This window comes from Lontra canadensis, unplaced genomic scaffold (genome assembly GCF_010015895.1).
Source record: "Lontra canadensis isolate GAN:19392208 unplaced genomic scaffold, GSC_riverotter_1.0 scaffold68, whole genome shotgun sequence".
NCBI classification, from domain to species: domain Eukaryota; kingdom Metazoa; phylum Chordata; class Mammalia; order Carnivora; family Mustelidae; genus Lontra; species Lontra canadensis.
Window position 1 is genome coordinate 1,481,824 of NW_022631062.1, and position 15,272 is coordinate 1,497,095.

The 15,272-nt window shown below is 46.6% G+C and overlaps 1 protein-coding gene across 1 annotated transcript; it reads left to right on the forward strand.

The window, feature by feature from the left end:
• The first annotated feature begins 845 nt into the window (after positions 1–845).
• Positions 846–1,688, forward strand: LOC116880760 (transcription factor BTF3-like). Its single transcript, XM_032880124.1, has one exon. The coding sequence runs from the start codon at positions 952–954 to the stop codon at positions 1,438–1,440; it is 489 nt and encodes a 162-aa protein (XP_032736015.1). The 5' UTR covers positions 846–951; the 3' UTR covers positions 1,441–1,688.
• The last annotated feature ends 13,584 nt before the right edge of the window (positions 1,689–15,272 follow it).

Here is a 15,272-nt window from a genome sequence, read left to right on the forward strand (position 1 = left end):
AGACACCGCCTTAATGAGATGGAAAACCACTAGAGAATATTGACTGAAGGAGTGAAATTTGTTCTTACATTTTAAGAGCATCCCTCCGGCTGCTGTGCGGAGAACGAGCTGTAGGCAATCAAGGGGAGAAGCAGGGAGGCCAGTGCCAGAAGGATTCCGCTATTCCCACTTCGATCCCAGGAGCACATTCTTAGAGCTCTCCAAAGCAGACGCGTGTGAAGACCCTCCACTGGCACGGAAGCAGAGCCTTTCAAAGCTCATTTCCCCCACTGATCATAAGAACAGCACACACTCGCTGCTGAAAACCTGAGAGAAACAGAAAAATATGCACAAGAGAGAAAATTTACCAATATGGTGCCTCCCAGATATAACCATTGTTGACACTTTGGTGCATTTCTCTCTCCTCCACGTGGTTTCACACAGCTGGGTTCATAATCCGCATGTACGTATTCTGCTTGCTTTCTTAACTAATATAATTAGCATTCCACCACGAAAAGAATGATTGATTCTAATGAAAGCATAATATTCTATTTTATGACTGTATAAAATTGAATTCAACCAGTCCACTAAATAATGCATTGATGCCGATGTGTACGCATCAATTTTCGAAAATCATTTTCGATTTGCTTCCCATAGGACAGAGTCCAGAGGTGGAACTGACAAGTCAGAGGAGGTGTTTTAGGTTTTTGAGTCTCCCTGGCGGACTGCTCCCCCAAAAGGTTGCACCTAGATAAATTCCCTTAAGTTTACTGAAGTCATAAACCACCTTCAAGGGGAAACAATAGCTTTCATTGGCATCATCCTCTTAAGGAAAGTCTCTCTTTAAAATGAGAAAGGGTGAGCTGCCATCTTGCGTCCCCGCGTGTGTGCACCTAATCTCAGCTGGTCCGCCCGAGACCCCCTGAGCGCCAACCCTAGTCCCCCGCGCGGTCCCATTTCCGCTCCAACAAGATGAAAGAAACTATCATGAACCAGGAGAAACTCGCCAAACTGCAAGCACAAGTGCGCATTGGTGGGAAAGGAACTGCTCGCCGAAAGAAGAAGGTGGTTCGTAGAACAGCTACAGCAGATGACAAAAAACTTCAGTTCTCCTTAAAGAAGTTAGGGGTAAATAATATCTCTGGTATTGAAGAAGTGAATATGTTCACAAACCAAGGAACAGTGATCCACTTTAACAACCCCAAAGTTCAGGCATCGCTGGCAGCGAACACTTTCACCATTACAGGCCATGCTGAGACAAAGCAGCTGACAGAAATGCTACCCAGTATCTTAAACCAACTTGGTGCAGACAGTCTGACTAGTTTAAGAAGACTGACTGAAGCTCTGCCCAAACAATCTGTGGATGGAAAAGCACCACTTGCTATCGGAGAGGATGATGATGATGAAGTTCCAGATCTTGTGGAGAATTTTGATGAAGCTTCCAAGAATGAAGCAAACTGAATTGGGTCAACTTCTGGAGAAGATAAAACTTGAAGAAGTTACTGGGAGCTGCTATTTTATATTATGACTGCTTTTTAAAATTTTGTTCATGGATCTGATAAAATCTAGATCTCTAATATTTTTAAGCCCAAGCCCCTTGGACACTGCAGCTCTTTTCAGTTTTTGCTTATACACAATTCATTCTTTGCAGCTAATTAAGCTGAAGAAGCCTGGGAATCAAGTTTGAAACAAGATTAATAAAAAAAAAATGAGAAAGGGTCAGGATTTCATCCATCATAGGCAGAGGACGGAGGTTAAAAAAGAAGATTCTGAGTATGAAGGGGTCATTAGAGCTTGGAAACCAAAGCTGTAGTTAAATTATGATCCAGCTCAAGGGATACATATGAAACCAAGCCCATGTTGGCTATGCTCTATGGGCAGAGAAGTAGTCACCACTAAATATATGTGGTTGCTAAGAAACTAAACGGGGGCCCAAGACATTCTTCTCAAATTGAGTTATTCCAGGACTCGCTTTCTCTGCTCTCTAAATGGTATGGCATGGAGACATTTGTGACAAGGTGGTGTTCAGCCAGAAGGAAAGAAATATGTAAAAAGATGAAATAAGGAATAGGAAGATGTGGGTTCTAGAGCAATTCATTACCTCCTCACTGCAGGTCAATCACTTGACACTTGGAGTCAAGTAAAGTGGGAATCATATTGCCTGTCGATTTTCGTCCACCTCACAAAGCTTTTATGAAGACCAACGACGCTAATAAATGGCAAAATAATCTACAGCCGTCAGGTGTTCTTGCCAGCTTGAAGCTTCAGGCGCGCTGCTCTGGCTACTGACGTGATGTGAGATGCTTTCATTCCTCTCTCTGGGCTCGTCTTGTGTCGGGTTATCGAAGATTCAACAATCTGCTTCAGGAAAAAGCCCTTTGAAAAGGAGAACATGGTGGTAACTGAGCACCATTCTGAGCCCCCATTGAGACTGAAATTTCCTAAAAGACCAGGCTTCTATCTTAATCATCTATGTGAAGAAGTGTCCCAAACCCTCCCCCAACCCCACCTTAAGAGGAAATAGGAAATAGTCCCATAACCCCCTGTTTTGTCTTGTTTCTTAATGGCGTACGATGGATGAGGGCAAGATGGAGGCCCACGTAGGAATTTCTTTCTTTCCTGCATCTGAGCCTACCCTACCCCCATCCTGCAATTCCATCCCCCCTTGAGCTGCCAGGCAAGCTACCCATCATCCCTCACGTCTCAGGAAAGTCATCTCTTCTCACTCTTTCCCTAAAGCCATCCTCTTGTCCCAGACGTCCCAATACAACATCGCCTCATGGGATGTCGCTGTGCTCTCTGCACCCCCCCACTCCCCTGTCTATTAAATCTTCTTTAAAAAATCAAATCAAATCAAATCTGGTCCTCCTGAATTCTCTGGCAGAAATCCTCAGTCGTCTGATGACTGTTCAGCAGGGGAAATGCTAATAAATCCTGATGTCTGCGAACCACCCCCAAAGATTCAGATTTAATTCCTCTGTGTTGGGACTTGGGCATCTGCACGTCTGAGGAGCTGCCTGGGGCTTCTCGTGGGCAGCCGGGCTGACACCGCTGCTCCAGCCTGTCTGGGGGTGAGATGACAGATCTCCCTCATTAAACCTCAAAGCCGAGCACACTGGACTGTCTGGACATCTGTGTAAATGCTCTCGTGCCCGCTCCCGCTCCCTCGTTCCCTTGCTCTCTCTCCTTCTATGCATTCGATGCTTTCTGGCCAATCAGGTAAGAAGACATATCCTCACGGTTCAACCTGAGGCGAGCCGGGATCTTTCCATGGTACAAACCATGGATGAAACAAAGTCACCGGATTGCCTTTCCTACCTCAGCTTGTGTTCTGTGGGTGGCCCTATTAATGGGAGGGGACCGGAGAAGCCCAGAGCGAGCACGGACCTACTGACATTTGTCAACCCTTGTAAACTCTCACTCCCAGTGGCGGGCAGGAACTTCCTGGAGGACTGGGGTCCCCTCGTCTGTCCCCCCAGCAGCCTCTCACACAGAGCCAGTCGTCCAACAGATGCTCCGTGAGAATTTAGGGAACAAATGGCCTCCAGCTCCTCAGTATCTCAATGAGCCTCTGGAGCCCCATGATTTCCTTCTTCGCAACATCAGAAAAGGTTAACCTAGAGACACACAAGCCCTGAGGTTTCCACCATGGGCCCTCTCAGGGCTATAAGATAGGAACCGCAGGAGACAGGATTGAATGGGTGTCGTGTCGCTCTGGGGATGGGCTGTGCCCCCCCACCTCCGGAGTGTACTGATGAGCTAGGAGGTTCTAGAAGATTTTGGGCTGCAGGCTCCCAGGGTCCCCACACCGGCCACCTCCCCAACACCCAGCATGTCACATGATTCCGAACAACATTCCTTCTCCAGCTCTGGGTTCCACTGCCCTGGGAGCGGCTTCAGCTGGCACTCCAGCCGACTTTGCTGCAGTCAACGGCCTCGGCCATCATGAGGATGACAGAAGTAAAAATCTAATCAGATCACGGTACTTCTCAGAACACATCAAACCACAACGTTGTGCTCTGCCTTTTCTCTCCATGTCTGGGTTCCATTTTTTTTCTCCTGTTATTTCTTCTAGCATTGCTGCATCCCTTAAGCGGGATTTTTATACTAAAAGAAAGGGTTCCCAGAGAATGCTGCTTCCACTGTCTGAGAGTAGAAGAAGCTAATCCTAGGGCTTCTGCTGGAAGGCGGCCCTATCTGTGTCTGTTTTCATTGGAAGGTTCTCAAAGCAAGATGATGAGAATTTCCCAGGACCACGATGTTCTTCCCCTTCTTCGCCTCCATAAAATCAGCTGATTCTCACGCAGATACATTTCATGTAATCCCATGACATGGATCCATTTCATGAAGCCTTTTCCTACAGCATCATTTCTTGCTAAATCTGGACTCTCCCGACGGATAACGTGACTTAGTTGCCCTGGACAGCCTGACTCAAAGCTGCTTGTGGGAAGGCTGAGCCATGGAGAGGCTGAAGCTAGGAGACGCCTCTTGACCTCCAGGCGCATTTCTGAATTTTCAGCTCCTAAATTCTGGTTCTGCCTTAGATTTGGGGTTTAATCTTCTGCCAGAATAAGCCGACGCTTTTACAGGCTGGGAGGCTGTAGGGTTTTAGGAAACTGCCTTGATGAGTTTTAGGAAAACTGTCAGAGCGATGCATTATTTTCTTTCTGTCTATTGCTGAATTGGACTCCGAGATTTTTAGACCTCTGAATCAGCCCAAATCCAACGGAGACCTATGTAGGTTTGAAGATATTGCTGGCTGTGGTAATGATAATGATATTTATCAAACATCCTTTCCTTATGAACCAGGCATCATATGCATAAAAATCCCACCCCAAGGATACGGGCAAAAGCACTGGACAAGGAGTCCGGAGACCCAGGTGCTAACCTTGGCCCTGTCACTCACTAGCTGTGCTATTTGGGGCACTTTTCTGAACTTCCATTTCTTCATCGTAAAGGTATCTCTGCAGCCGCATGACCTCTCCCGAGTTTCTTCCACCATCCACAATTCTCACGTGGCCACGTTGGACAAAGTGCAAACAAGAAAAGAAAAAAAGAAAGATGAGAACCAACCAAACAAATCACTCCAGGCTTCCCTCCTTGTAGCTCTCCTTTCTGTTCCGTGACCATCATTTTTCTTCTTGTCATTTAGTGGGAAGGACAGATATTCCGAAAAAATAAAAAATAAAACGACTTGAAGGGCACGAACAGCAGAGACACAGGAAGGGAAGACGCAAAGAGGAAGAGCCAAATAGTGCCTTGACAGAAGCAGCGGCCCCCAGGCCTGCTGTTCCCTTCTTCTGCCAGTAACCCTGGGAACCGCGGGGAAGCACAGCCATATGAGCCAGTGGGAGCGGCCCAGCAACGTTTCCCACCCTTATAGGTCACAGTATTCCTCGCGTCAACAGACATTTATAGAATCCCTTCTTCGTATATAAGGAACAAGAGCCTCTGGCCTTAGAAACTTGAGGGAAGGTGAGGGAGACAAGATGTTCACAAAGAAGACAGTCTCAGGAAGTAGAGAAGCAAGTCCAAAGTTGTGGCGGGGGTTGTGGCGGACAGAAGGCCCCAGGGGCAGTCAGAGAACAAGGTGACCGGCACAGGCTGCTGGAGAGAAGGGAGACTTGCTTGAACTTGAGGGTTGGGTGGTAGACATGTGTGCAGCCAGGAAAGAAAGGGACGGACCTTCGAGATCCATCTCTCTCCTGATACTACTCCGTTACGTGGCGGGGGCCTCTGGAAGACAGACAGGGCTTTAAGACAACCTGCGTGGAAGTGTCATTAGGGAAAGAACCAGCACTTTTCTTCAGAAAGGACCGTTTGCCCAACACATGGAATAGTCCTCTTTCCTGTCAACGTGGAGCTAATTTCCTGAAAATGTCTATTATTTTTTTCCATTAAGACACTTCTGCAGTGGATTTCACAGGTTCAACTGATAGACTCACCCTCCCAGCTGAGGGACCGCATTCTCACTTGTGAGGTGAGCGGGCCAAGATGTAGCTGATTCATCGCTTCTTCTTCGCATTCCTACATCTCCGGCGATCTCTGTTCAGGCAGGAAGACTGGGGGCACAGGAGGGAGAAAAGAAACTGTCATTTTTGGTGTTGCGTCAGTTTCACTGACTGTGAGAATCACAGCGGCAAACAAATGGTCTGCTTCGGCTCTGGCTCTCCACTTTTGTTATTGGGATTTCTTTTCTTAAAAAACAAATCTAAAAATAAAATGAAATGCTGCTGAAGGACACCCGGGTGGCTCAGTTGTTAACCGGCTGACTTGGACTCAGGTCATGATCTCAGGGTCCTGGATCAAGCCCTGCATCGGGCTCCGCGCTCAGTGGGGAGTCTGCATCTCTCTTCCCCTCTGCCCCTCCCCTCTACTCATGCTCACGCTCACTCAGTCACTCGGTCTCTCTCAAATAAATAAATAAATAATGCTGCGGAATGTTTGGATTTAATGCACATGCACCTGCGTCCACATGCACACACAAGTGTGTGTGCGTGCACCTGCACGCACGCAACAGGAAATTAGGGCTGGAAAAAGACCAAAAGTATATTTCCAAATGCTACAGCTTCTTTTATGTGGAGACTGAAAAAGAAGGACCGCTGAAGACAACCCACAAACTAGGAGGAAATATTTGTAAATCATTTACCTGGTAAGAGACTTACAACCAGGATATGCAAAGAATTCTTACAACTCACTAATAAGGGGACGAATAGACCAGTTTAAAAAGTGGGCAAAGGATTTGAGTTAAGACATTTCTTCAAAGAAGATACACAGATGGCCAATAAACAATGAAAGATGTTCAACACCCGTAACAGTGAGGGAAATGCAAATCAAAACAACAGTGAGACATCACCCCACACCCACTAGGATGGGAAGAATAAGAAGGACAGACAAGTGTTGGTGAAGAGGTGGAAAAAAATGGAATCTTCATACACTGCAGGTGGGGATGTCAAATGGGGCAGCGTCTTTGGCAAATGGTCTGGTGGTTCCTCAAAAAATGAAAAGCAGACTTCCCATACCACCCAGCAACTATATTCCTAGGTACTTGAGAAATGCAACGTCTCCACACATAAACTTGCACATGAATGTTCATAGTAGGAATTATTCATAATAGCCCAAAACTGGAAACACCCCAAATGTCCATCAACGGATGAATGAGTAAGCAAAAGATGGTCTAGCTATACATCCACACAACGGAATACTGTTCTGCCATAAAAGAGTGAAATACGGACACGCTGCAGCACGAAGGAGCCTTGAAGACACGATGCTGAGTGAGAGGCCAGGTCACAACAGGTCACATACTGAATGATTCCATTTCTATAAAATGTCCAGGATGGGCAAATCTCTAGAGACTCATCTCTAGATTAGGGATTATCTGGGTGGCTGGGCAGAGGAAGAAGCTTATGGACAGTTGGAAGTGACTGCTATTTGGTCGAGGGTTTTTTTTTAAGGTGATGAAAATGTTATAAAATCAATGGTGGTGATAGTTGTTGTTTAAAACTACTAAAATTGTACGCTTAGGAATAAGTGCACCGGGGGGCCTGGCTGCCTCAGTTGGAAGACGGTGCAGCTCTTTTTCTTTCCTTTTTGTTTTTTTTAAGATTTAATTATTTTATTTGAGAGAGAGAGAGAGTGAGTGTGTGCACACATGTGCAGAAGTGAGGGGAGAGAGCAGAGGGAGAGGGAGAAGGAGAATCCTCAAGCAGACTCCGTGCTTAGCATGGTGCCCAACTCGGGGCTTGATGCCACCACCTCAAGCCAAGCCAAAACCAAGAATCCAATGCCCAACCGAGTGAGCCACCCAGGTGTCCCTAGGGCATATGACTCTTGATCTTGGGGTTATGAGTTCGAGTCCCACCTTGGGGGTAAAGATTACTAAAATAAATACAATTTACCCAAAAAAGTGTGCCTTGGTGGTATAGTTGGTTCAGCTTCTGACTCTTGGTTTCAGCTCAGGTCGTTATCTGAGGATCTTGAGATTAAGCCGTGCATGGGGCTCCCAGCTTAGCAGAGAGCCTGCTTCTCCCTCTCCCTCTGTTTGCTGCTCTGTCTAGTTGTGCTCTCTCTGTATCTCTCTGTCAGATATATAAATAAAATCTTTAAAAAAACAAACAAAAAAATAAAAAAACAAAACCTTTTGCTCCCTGTGCCCCTCCCACTCGTTCTCTCTAAAAATAAATAAATAGATCTTTAAAAAAAAAAAAAAAGGTGCACCAGAAAAACCACCCAAATCTTTGTCCCATTTTTGCTTTCTGACTGGTGTGAAAAATGAAGGGACAGAAGTGAAATGACAGTGACTCAGTCACTGTTACTTTCTAACATGCCCCATCAAAACAGCTAAAATCAGCACCCGTCTATTTCCATAAACCAGCACTGTTGGCATAAAGGACCAGAGGGGTGAGCACATGCCATGATCCACTTTGTCAGGGATGATGCTGATGACCAAGGTCACTGCCTTGGAAGGACAAAAATGCCAGGTTGGGAATGGGTGCATCCTCACGGCAATGTCACTAGGCATCTCCTAGAGCTAGACTCACTGTCACAGACTGAACCCAGGCCTAGCTGTCCAAGAGGCAGGAGTGAGACATTATCACTCTATCGTGGAACCCAGCTGAAAAAGGTTAGATTTATGTGCTCCCAAAACAAGATCCCAGCTTACACAAACACACACTTACACACACACATGCAAACAGTGGACCACTGATATCTTAAAATGTGCTTTTTTGAGTTTCTATTACCAAGGACTCAGTAATTCCACTCTTGGAAATCCATTCTAAAGACATGATCTTCAATGTACACCAACTGCTATGTGCACAAAGATGTTTATCACAAAATTGCTTAGATTAGGGGAAAATTGCCCCAAATTGGAGAATGGTGAAATAAACCATTCCACTATCACAAAGCCACTGACATAATGACGGTGCGACTCTGTTTCAACCAGGTTCGGCGAAAAAGCCTTCTAACAGAATGAAGCACGTGATGTGGATACACTACGCAGATTCGTGTACACATAGAAAAATAGTGCTTACATTAGGGGCTTGGGAGAACAGGTGGTATTTTTCTTTTCTTTTCAGCATTTTTCTATAATGAGCTTTATTGCTTTTTTTAAAAACTGTTTTATTTAGTTGTTAGAGATTATGAGCAGGGGGAGCAGCAGGCAGAGGGAGAAGCAGGCTCCCTGCTGAGCAGAGAGCCCGATGCGGGACTCAACCCCAGGACCCTGGGATCATGACCTGAGCCAAAGGCAGACACTTAACTGACGGAGACAGGCATCCTGAGTGTCATTACTTTTAGGATAGAATAATTTAGCACATTTTAATCATCAAGAATTAAGATGGTGTTTTTTCCTTGTAGAAAAGAATCAAGACGATGTAGCACTGTTTGTCTTCCCTGGTTGTCTGAAATAGTAGTTCTTGTAAAAATGTGAGTTCTGAGTCAGCAGGTCTGGGGACGATCTAACCACCCTTACTGCTCACAGGATTGTCCTGAGAAATCATCAAGACAATCTCTGCGAAGTGCTTAGAACACCCAAGCACTCATTCCGAGGGACTATATCAGGAATTCCACTCACTTAGCTTTGGAACTGCAGACATTAAAGGATGAGCACAGTCCAGAGCCTCAATAAAACACTGGTCCACTGGCTTTTGGGTAACACAGTTATATATTGACGAGGACCCTCTTGGATACTGCCTGTGGAAGGCTGAACAATGTTTCCCTTCCAAACATGTCCATATCCAATCCCAGGTACCATGTGAATGGTACCTTATATGGCAAAAAGGGCTCTGCAGATGTGATTGGATCAAGTTTCTTGAGAGGGGAGATCATCCTGGTGGGCTCAGGGTCATCACAAGCATCCTTCTAAGAGGAAGGCAGGAGAGGCAGAGGCAGAGAAGGAGATACAATGTCAGAAGGAGAGACATGCTTTGAAGATGGAGAAATGAGCCAAGAAATATACAAGTAGCCATGAAAAGTTGAAATGGGCTAAGAAACAGATCCTACCCTGGAGCCTCTAGAAGGAACATAGCCCTGCTGACTCCTTAACTTCATCTCACCGAAACTGATTTCAGACTTTGGGACTCTAGAACTGTAGGAGAAGACAGTTGTGTTGTCTTAAGCCACTAACCTGGTGGTGATTTGTCACAGCAGGAAGAAGAAAGGAACACACGACTTTAACCCAGTCCAACAGGAGCAGGCATCAGAATCACCCAGAGCCTGGGGCGGTGGGGGGGTGGGTTGATGGGGGTCCCCTGAAGCATCTGATTCAAGAGATTGGGATGAGGCTGTAGATTTGCATTTCTAACGAACTCCCAAGTGTGAGTACAGGTCCACTCTCTGGGTAGCAGTGGCCCAAAAAATTCGTTACAATCCATACTGACTGACAGATACCTTCTGATTCAAAAGGTCAACAGCTGGTCTTTGCACAACCGTCCCCAGCTGATTGTACCAAATGGCTTCCGGTCACACTCAGAGACACATAAAACCTGAGAGGCCCCCTGAGTGGGAGCTCCTTGTTGGGAAGGCCAGTGGCAGAGAGATACTGAGGCCCTCTTCCACCCAGGCATTCATCAGCTCATCACACAGAGGGCTCACTCACTGGGCTGGAGTCTGTCAACCCCAGCGACCACAAAACAGGTGGTCTGGCCACCAGGGCTTTGCCCACTGGCGACCCATACGAGGCATTTGCAGAGAGCACGGACCCCTGCTCCTCAGGACCAAGAGACACATGACATCATTCAGCCCCAGGCAGCAGAAAGGCTGGGAAGAGTACACCTGAAGAAATGCTCCCTCTTGGCCCTGGGCCTGGAAAAAGCCTGGGAAGGATGTCCTAGCGGTTTGGGCAGCCAGGTGGGCATGGAGAATGTCCTAAGAGGGGCAAACCTGCCACACGACGTGTACTGTTGGCCTGCGGCTACTGGGAATCCGAAAAGGAAATGGAAGCCTCCTCCAAAAACCATACTGAGGAGGCGGAGGACTAGGAAGAAGGAAATCAGGAAGAGCCAGATTGAGAACAATCCATGATCATGAGTAAGATGCAGGAGGGACAAGGGAGACAAGCGCAGGGCGGCCGCGCCAAGGATGCTCGGCGGCGGGGGTGAAAGACCGGGACCAAGCCGCTCTGCGCGGTGGAAGCTTGGAACTTGGAAGTTACCCTCCAGCTGGAAGGTGTTTCTGGGTCACACACACACACTAAAAGGAGTCACTAAACAACACCTTCTGAAGAAGCCAAGCACAAGTGCAGCCTTGCGCCATGTTCTTTAAGTGTATTAATTCATGCAGTCTTCAGAACAATTCTTTCAAGAGAGGCGTGATTCCAGGGGCGCCTGGCTGGCTCAGCCCGCAGAGCACACCACTCTCGATCTCGGGGTCTGAGCTCAGGGCCCGCGTTGGGCGTGGGGCCGACTTAAAAAATCAATCCATAAGACAGGTGTGGGTCTTCTCCCATTCTGCAGAGGAGAACGGCTGCTCAAACAGATTCTGGTCCCACAGCTTCTATGAAGCCAGGGCCGGAGTGAGCCCAGCCCCTCTAACTTCAAAGCCCATGCTTAGAGCGAAACCCTGGGTCACACCTCCCCACCGCGGCGTGTGCTTTGTTGGGACAGACAGAGCGGCCCCCACTGGCACCCCATCACCGCTTGCCCTTCTTACTAGGATGTGACAGTTCTCCAAGGAGGGAGCCAGGCTCAAGTGGGCCCGTGGAGAGGCGAGACACAAAGCAACAGGCGTGTGGAGGAGGTGGGGAGGCACAGCCCCAGTGGACCCAGCCCTGAAGACGGACCCAAGATGCCAAGTCATACCCAGGGCACGCAAAGGAACCCCTCCTCTCCCCCGCCGCGCACAGCTGCTGTGAGGGGAGACTCTGTTCCGCAGAGAAAAGGAGCCTGGCTTTTCATGATGGCCAATCTGGTCCCACCACCCACGCAAAACTCCGCAGGAAAGTGAAAGCCAAACTGGGAGAGGATTAACTGTACCTTCAGTGCCGGACGCCCCCGTGTCCCCCCCCCCCCCCCCCCCCGCCCTTCGCTGTGATACAAAGACACACACTCAAAGGTCAATTGGCAGATCAGCTTCCGAAATAGCATTTTGCTTGATTAAGTTAAAATTACGAAAACACTGTTTTCAAATGCCTACGTGGCAGGGAAACAGGTTCCCTGGTGAAGGGTAATGGGCGTGCTATTCAGTGGTGGAAAATAATTGCTTCTGAATCAGTCATTCGACAGTACAAAGAAAAAAATTAATGGAGATAAAATTCCCTTTTCAGGATGTAATTATGATTATTCTAAAACAATCATTATTCATTTTACATATTGGGAGATTGCTCCCAAAACATGACCTGTTTGGAGATAGAAGGCAGCTTCAGTGTAATTCTCTTAAAGGATTTTGATTCTTTATCTCAAATTCAATTGCATTCTAAGAAATCAAAAGAAAAGTGCCATTTCTTAGAATTAGAATTACGGTTTTTGATTGCCTTATGGGGGGAAAAAAGGACATTATGTAGGTGGGCTGATTTGGCAATATTTTATCCTTGTGTGTGCTGTGCTTTTATTTGTGACCCACAAAGTACAAAGGATATTTTTTAATCCATGACTAGACAAAAGAGGGACAAAGACTGGATAGAAGTAAGGTTTGGAGCAGGTGGGATGACAGAGAGAAGGCAGAACTATCCACTTCCTAGTCTGCCTCTGCCTTTAAAAAGGAGCAAAATTGAAAGGAATCAAAGGTAAAGCTGATAACCATTATGAAAGGGGCACTGAGGGTAAATTGAATGGGGGAAAGAGAAAAATACTGAGTAGCTATTATTTAAATCCTCTTACCAACGCGGCAAGTCTATTGTCTTCAGTTTGTGGCATGGGAAACTGAGGCTCAGCTAGTAAGGGCTCAAGCTGAGGTTTGATCCCAGGTCGGTCTGCTCTTGATACTCATTCATTCATTCATTCACTCAACAAACGTCTGTGAGGCACTAAGGACACAGAGGAGCACAGGGAGGAGAGTCCAGCTGGTCCTTGGCGTGTCTCCAGGTAAGCTGGGAATGAACACCTCTTACTCCTCCTTTAAGGTCAGTCCAGGATTGCAAGCCTGTCAGTTTCCATCCTTGGACTTGAGCTTGGGCTTTGCAGGTGTGATCACAGACCCTTCATATCATGTCAAGATACACCAGGAAACTGGATTGAAGCAGGAGTCTCCATCTTAAATAAAGGGAAGGAGAGAGAAAGAGACATCGGTTTGGCAGATCTTGGCAATAACAACAAAAATAGCAAGACTGAAGGCAGGGCTTTACCTTAAACCACACGTTTTCAAATACTCTTAAGAGTCTCCTCAAAATCTCATGAGGTAGCAAGGGCCAGTAGCCTCCTTCTCTGCCTCTCAAGCAGGAGGAAACAAGTTCAAAGGGCTTAGGCCACTTGCCCAAAAGGAAACAGCAGGTGGCCTAGTCTCAGCAACACACTTATTTTTTTTTTCTAAAGATTTTATTTATTTATTTGACAGACAGAGATCACAATTAGGCAGAGAGGCAGGCAGAGAGAGAGGAGGAAGCGGGCTCCCTGCTGAGCAGAGAGCCCGACACGGGGCTCGATCCCAGGACCCTGGGATCATGACCCAAGCCGAAGGCAGAGGCTTTAACCCACTGAGCCACCCAGGCGCCCCTCAGCAGCACACTTCTAACAGGGCGCTGATATTGGCAGGCGGGAAGGGAAATTGACAAGGAGTCATTGTGGCCTCAGTCAACAAGTTCTAGTTCTGATCATCCACGAGTCTCACAGCCACGCTCAGGCACTACACCACTCCTGGTCTGAATGATTTGGCAAAATTTTGATAATACAAATCCTGCCTACCTCTGTTTCATGAATCCACTGATAAATGTATGTGTATGTAGTGTGCATCTACAGATGTATGGTAGAGTGACAAGGAGGATCTCCGAGCATTTTTAAAGGAAAGAGATGGTCAGAGGGAACAGCATATATTAAGGTACAGCAGTCTTCTGCCCCCCCCCCCCACATACAGCCCCAACTTCATTACTTTGCTGGATAAAGTTTCTAGATGGGAGAACAGTTGAAGCAGAGGGAAGGAGGGTCCTGAAACCATATCACGTGGCCTCATCAGAGCAGCAGAAACTGGGGCACCGCCAGTGCTCCTTGACCTTGGTTTCAATCCCGTACGAGAACAGGTTCATTCTCCATGAGGCAGTTTCTGGGCATGGAAATATGCAGCGGCTGTGTAATTCTTGCATCTGTTCCTCTTTCTGAGTTTTAAATGGACCTTGCTCACAGTGCATTTTGGAAATCACCCTGTTAACAGGTGCCTGTCCCAGCTGAACAGCTGAATCCACCCAGAACTCGGTGTGTGCTAAACACACGATGGTCATTTTCCACAACACAAGTTATTTCCTTGTGGACAACATACAGAGATGTGTGCTGGGTGTCAACACGATTGTGGATTACCGAGCTGGCTGAAAAAAAGTCATGCTCGAAGAATGCTGATCAATACGTTGAGGTCAACCAGAAGGAAGAAAGATTGTCAAAATCAATATTTTTATCCACAAGATGGATGGAAATTCAGAAAGCCTGTTCACCAAAAGTTGGAGGGGTAGCTAGTATTTTAGGTAGAAGAATCAAAACTCAGAATGATACTTCTAAGACGTCATGATACTTTTTATACAAACAATAAATTTTACAGAGCCTTCGTTTCGAAATTATATAAGTTCAAATGAAGATACTCATTTATTCAACAGTAACATGAGCATCTGATACATTCTGTGCACGGAGGTTACAGCAGTGAAGACAAACAAGCTTCCCACCCACCTGGAGATTGGATGCTGGGGCGAAGGGGTGAACCTGACAAGGAGAAATAAACATAGTCATTGACAAGGTCGTTTTAAGTAGTAGCAAAGGAGACCGAGAAGCTGTATCCAGTGAAGTAAAAGGAAAACCAGAAATGTGTGCCTTCATAGAAGCTGAGATAAGAACATGTTTCTAGAACACGTTTCTCCCACTGCAAGAGTCCCATCCGACCACGTGGTGATCATTTGTGTCCTTGAGAAGAACAGTTTCAGCAGAATGATGATGCAGGAGTGACAGAAGTCTATTATGATAGGACTGGAGTCCTGGAAGGAGGAGATGGGACAGGAATTTAGAAACTTTATGTTCAAAAGACATCCAGATTTTAGTTAGGCACAAGTTCAGAATCTCACAAGGTTCCTCAAATATTAGCTCCTTCTTCGTCAGCGCATTTTAGTTTATTCCCACTATAGTTATGGCTCAATGGAGGAGAAAAATCTACATTATCTATTCACA

What these genes read in the sequence shown, in the direction of transcription:
- LOC116880760 (XM_032880124.1), top strand. Translation starts at nt 952, where the DNA reads ATGAAAGAAACTATCATGAACCAGGAGAAACTCGCCAAACTGCAAGCA.